This window comes from Miscanthus floridulus, chromosome 12, assembly GCF_019320115.1.
Source record: "Miscanthus floridulus cultivar M001 chromosome 12, ASM1932011v1, whole genome shotgun sequence".
NCBI classification, from domain to species: Eukaryota; Viridiplantae; Streptophyta; class Magnoliopsida; order Poales; family Poaceae; genus Miscanthus; species Miscanthus floridulus.
Genome location: NC_089591.1, coordinates 56038916 through 56043784, shown reverse-complemented (window position 1 = coordinate 56043784; position 4869 = coordinate 56038916). Strand labels below are relative to the sequence as shown.

Below are 4869 nucleotides of genomic sequence, written 5' to 3'. Positions count from 1 at the left end.
ACAAAGCCGATGACGCTCCGATGGATCCCGTTGGATCTGGCGACGATTGGGCCGTGGTGAACAAAGCTTCAGCTGGCTACCACTCACTCGCCGTTTGTCTCAGTCGCTCGGTCCGAACTCCGCAACTGCATATAGCCCTGAAACAAGCGATCCTGTTGAGAACGGCTCCAGAAGAGGCCGCAACAGCGACTGCCATCCACTAGGGGGGGGGGCATCCCTCGACCCTCTTGGAGGCACGACGGCAATGCCGTAGGAACCGAACGAGCTGTCGCCTTAAACCGGCGGTTTCCCGGGAGGCAGAGATCGACATCGATGATGGTTCAGAGAGAGCTACAACTACAAGTAGCAAGCTCAGAGGGAGTAGCTTGGCTTGGATGTGGTGTCGAGTCTCGACTCCGGTTGCTTTTACAACCAAAAATCCAAAATGCAGCGGCACTCAGCTTTTCAGATATACCCTGACCTTGCCGTTCCAGCTGGATACGTTATCCTATCTGAATCACCACACACCCTCACATGCCTTCACGGCGATAACAACTACCCCTTTTTTGTCACTGCATCTCTGAAGTCTGAACTTGCTGTTCGAACCACTCCTGTTAGTTGTTTCAACCATTCCATTTTATTCCGTAACCTTGTTCCTGTCGACGACTGGTTTTATGGAACGACAGGCTGTATTCGCACAAGTACAGATATTAAGCACATGAGGGATTAGGGAACAAAAGCATATGGTACTTCATGTTCGTGAAATACAAGTTTAACATAACCAACGACACTTCTCAGATGCGGATAAGTGGAACAGCATTGATGACACTGGCAAAAGCCAGCTCAACTGAATGCAGGAAAACAGGTGCACTCGCATCACAAAGAATATACATCATTACACTGCTGTCGTTCAATGGTCCTGACACGCCGAAGACTAAGATTGTTCTACCCTACATTGACGAGTGGTAAAACTATAGAAAAAGGACACCGAATCACACCTACACAACAGCACACAAAATACACAAGCTAACAGCATCTCGCCTCAGCACCCCTCCTAACCGCTATGAAATGCTGAGCTCATCTATAGTCCTGGAGAGTTCAATGTCTGAATCCAGCCCATTCGTCCCGTTCATCTTCTGCTCTGCCGTGGCATGGTTGCTATCACTTGAATTTGCTAGGCTTCCATCAGTAAGTTTAGCAGCACCAGCAGAGGAGGCCGCGCATTCAGCAAAACGGTAGCAGGAGATAAGGTGGTCGTTAGTCATGCCAGAGACTTGCATGAAGGTATAAACGACTGTTGGGCCGACGCTGCGGAAACCCCTTCGAACCAAGTCTTTGCTTATGGCATCTGCTTTCGATGTTTTGACAGGCACTTGACGAGAGTACCTGAATCGGCTCAATATAGGTTTGTGCTTCACAAAGCTCCAACAGTATTTATCAAATGATCCAAATTCCTCTATGATCTGCAATGACATGCACTTAATTCAGACAAGAACAAGGACAAGTACTATCTAAGGGCCTCTTTGGCACGGCTTATGCCGGCTTCGGCTTCATCTATTTTGCGCAAATCGAGGCACTGTAGCGTGAAGCCGTTTTGTAAGCCGGGGTTAAAATGAACTAGAAGCCGGGAAAAGCCAGTTTTTCTGGCTTCACCGGTGAAGCCGTTTTGGATGAGCCGTGCCAAAGGGGGCTTAAGAAAGGCTTCAGCAAGGCATGCTTGTTTTAAGAAGGGCAAGGTAAATACATGTGTGGTTGTATTTCAAACTATCCCACAAACCACATCATCATTTTAAATAAAACAGTATCTAGACTCTATCATGCCAACAAAAAGTTCAAGAGTGCGAAGTGCTAACCTTGAGTATTTGGCGTGCATTTTCAATAACACCACGCAGTTTCTGTTCAGATAACAAGGAGCTGCTAGGACTGCCAGGTGCAATAATCTTCTTCTCACTTAATTTTGAGACTAATACTGGGTCAAAATCCATGAAAACTTCCCTGCAAACCATACAAGTAGATTACTAAGATTCCCAAACACAGTAATAAGGTTCAGGAACAGAAGGAAATGCAAAGAGATACCTGAATATGTCTCTCTTATTCAGAATTGCTGGCCATGTCAGTTCAGCTAATGCCCCTGACAGCACTAGCAGCTCAAATAACTTCCTGCAATTTATATGAAGCATTTGATTATTTAATAGTTGATGATGTTATGAGGAAAAAAATATATATCAACGGTCGTTTCTGCATACTTATCATCGTGAACAGGAACTCCCCACTCTTCATCATGAAATGCAGCATAACAGGGATCTGCACTTGTAAACGATATAAAAATCAAAATAAATATTCAATACATACAAGGAGAATAAAAAATAGAAGTTCTATTGCTCTGTCAATGAACATGAAGAAATGATGCGTAGTGAACAGTAACAGTCCTACATTGTGCTCATGGGTCTCATATGCAACAACATATAAGGTCATAAACTTGATTTCAGAATGAACTATCACTTTTGAGTGATAAATGAGGGGCAGATTAAGCTAACACAACCTACAGATAAAGAAATCATCTAGTTCACTTCAACATGTCTATCATTGGGCAAACAGGTGACAAAATATCCTCCACCTTGAACAAATTTGTAACCCTCATTAGCAGACTCAATTTCAGTGGTTTTCATGATCAAACTAGAGGTTAGCAAGGAACCTTGGTGCATAACATTATCACCTACCATTTTGGATATTTTTAGGTACACTTTCTGATTCCTGAATAAATAAAAACTGTAGAACATGAATCTAATGAGAAAAAGAAATTTATAACTCAATTCTATACCTCCACATCGCTCTAACCTCTGCTCCGAATGAACCGTTTCAGCGTCAAATAGCAATTTAAACATACAGAAACAGCATTCTATCATTTCGATTTTGTAATCTTAGAATAATGCTCGTAGAACTGAAGACTACAATGCCCCTATCATAAACAATTGACATGGCTGATGGCTCCCAGTTCCCACTATGCAAAGCCCAAGCTTAAGTCAACTAGCATTCTAGATTCTATCTTATTGAGAGAATGAGAGATAGGCCTTTAGTTGTGCATTGTAGACCCAAAATTTAGCTTCTCTATTAGCGACAGCATGACTATTAAAGCACTACAAACTGTTATACTAAACGAATTGCAGGTTACCCCTAAATCAAATGCTAAAAACATGCAAGCAAAACCAGAAGCACACACCAGTATTTGCTGTCACCCACGCGCACCTCCTCTTCACACCAGCAGCATCAGTCTGGGAAGCCAATCCACCCTCCCTTTCCAGCATGGAAACATGCTTGTAATCAACCTGAGAGAGGGTCTTCTTCTTTCTAGCCCCAAACGCCGGCCTCCCAATCCGGCCCGTCGATGCCCGGCTGCAGAACGAGTCCGTGGACGCGTCTGAGGAGCAGGACGCGTCAAGAGACAGCCCCGAGCGCAGCAGCAGCTCCTGCCGACGCATCCCCACGGGCACGCTGAGCGAGGGCAGCAATGTGGGCACGGCGGTGGGTTTCTTCTCCTCCATTGCCCCTGCCGCCACGGCCGCATCCCTCCCGGGCCTCGGCGAGGGCTTCCGGCCACGAGTAGCGGACACCGAGCGCTTCCTGCCCCCCACGGACCACGGTTCGGAGTCCCCGCTGCCGCCGGACGCCGGCGACAGCCGCCCCCTCGCGCTAGCCCCGGACATTGGACCGAGCCACCGACTCCTTGCAATCTCAAACCACCCGACAGCCCCTTGAACCTTCAGAACCCCAGAGCGAGCTAAAATCGGCGAGGCATTGCTGCGGAAACACCGAACTCCGGCCGAGGCAAGCGGCGGATTACAGACAGCTCCCGCACTCGAAGCAAAACCTCAGCTCTTCCGCCGAAATCCGACCTGAAAACCCTAGCAATCGCCGCCAGACCAGCCCGGCATTGCGGAGACACAGCTTAGAGCCCTCGATCCAAACCCCCCACGGGCGTCAAAACCTTGCCCACCCGACGCCCCCAGAGTCCGAGCCACAGGACCCCGCAGGAATCAGCACGAACAGCTCCCTCGAGGCTCGATTCGGGGCCCTCCGAGCGGCGGGACGCCCCGCGCCAGGACCCGCGGCAATGGCGAGGCGATGCGGCACGCCGGCGAGCCGAGAGGAAACCCTAGGAAGAGTAGGCGGGTGGGGGAGCGAGGAGGGAGCCTCGAGCGGAGCCTCGGCAGCGGCTGCTCGGAATTTACTGCCGCTGGTATTGGTGGGTGGGTGGGTGGAGGACTGGAGGGTGCCTGCCGTGGTGGTCGGCAGTAGATTTGGCTTGGCGAGGTTAGCCCTCGCCTCTCGGTGACTCGTGTCTTGTGAGTTCTGAGTTTTTTTATTCTATCTTCGTCACATTAAATTTTTGACATATGTATAAAATATTAAATGTAGATAAAAAAATAACTAATTATATAGTTTGATTGTAAATTACAAGACAAATCTTTTAAGTCTAGTTAGGCTATGATTAGACAATAATTGTCAAATATAAACGAAAGTGCTACAGTACCAAATACTGATTCCTAACCTCAATCTAAATAAGGCCTTAGACAATTTCTCTCATGGCATTAAAAAAAAGATCGTAATGTCCTATAAGTCTATGAAAAAGTTCAGCACCACTTCTTCAACTTTTTTATGCCCTCCATGTCACTGCCGTCAGTTTGGGCTCTAACGCCATCAAACTGCAGGTGTGAAAAGTCGAAAATACCCTTAAGTGTAAATATGTCATTAATTTTTTTAGCATCTTAACGACTTCAAATAAAAAAAACTCAAAACTAAAAAGTTGTAGATCTCGTCGAGATCTATAATTTTCATAAAAAATATTTTCATTTAATTCTGCAAAAAAAAAGATATGATTTTTCTAAGATA

General features: G+C 46.5%; 1 protein-coding gene across 1 annotated transcript; it reads right to left on the bottom strand.

Annotated features, from left to right (window-relative positions):
* Positions 1–735: 735 nt before the first annotated feature.
* Positions 736–4272, bottom strand: LOC136496942 (uncharacterized). The gene is made up of 5 exons (XM_066492724.1): positions 3200–4272; positions 2226–2283; positions 2056–2139; positions 1833–1974; positions 736–1442 (listed from the first exon to the last, which is right to left on the bottom strand). Exons 1-5 carry the CDS (start codon positions 3681–3683, stop codon positions 1041–1043), a joined length of 1170 nt encoding a protein of 389 aa, XP_066348821.1. The 5' UTR covers positions 3684–4272; the 3' UTR covers positions 736–1040.
* Positions 4273–4869: the final 597 nt, after the last annotated feature.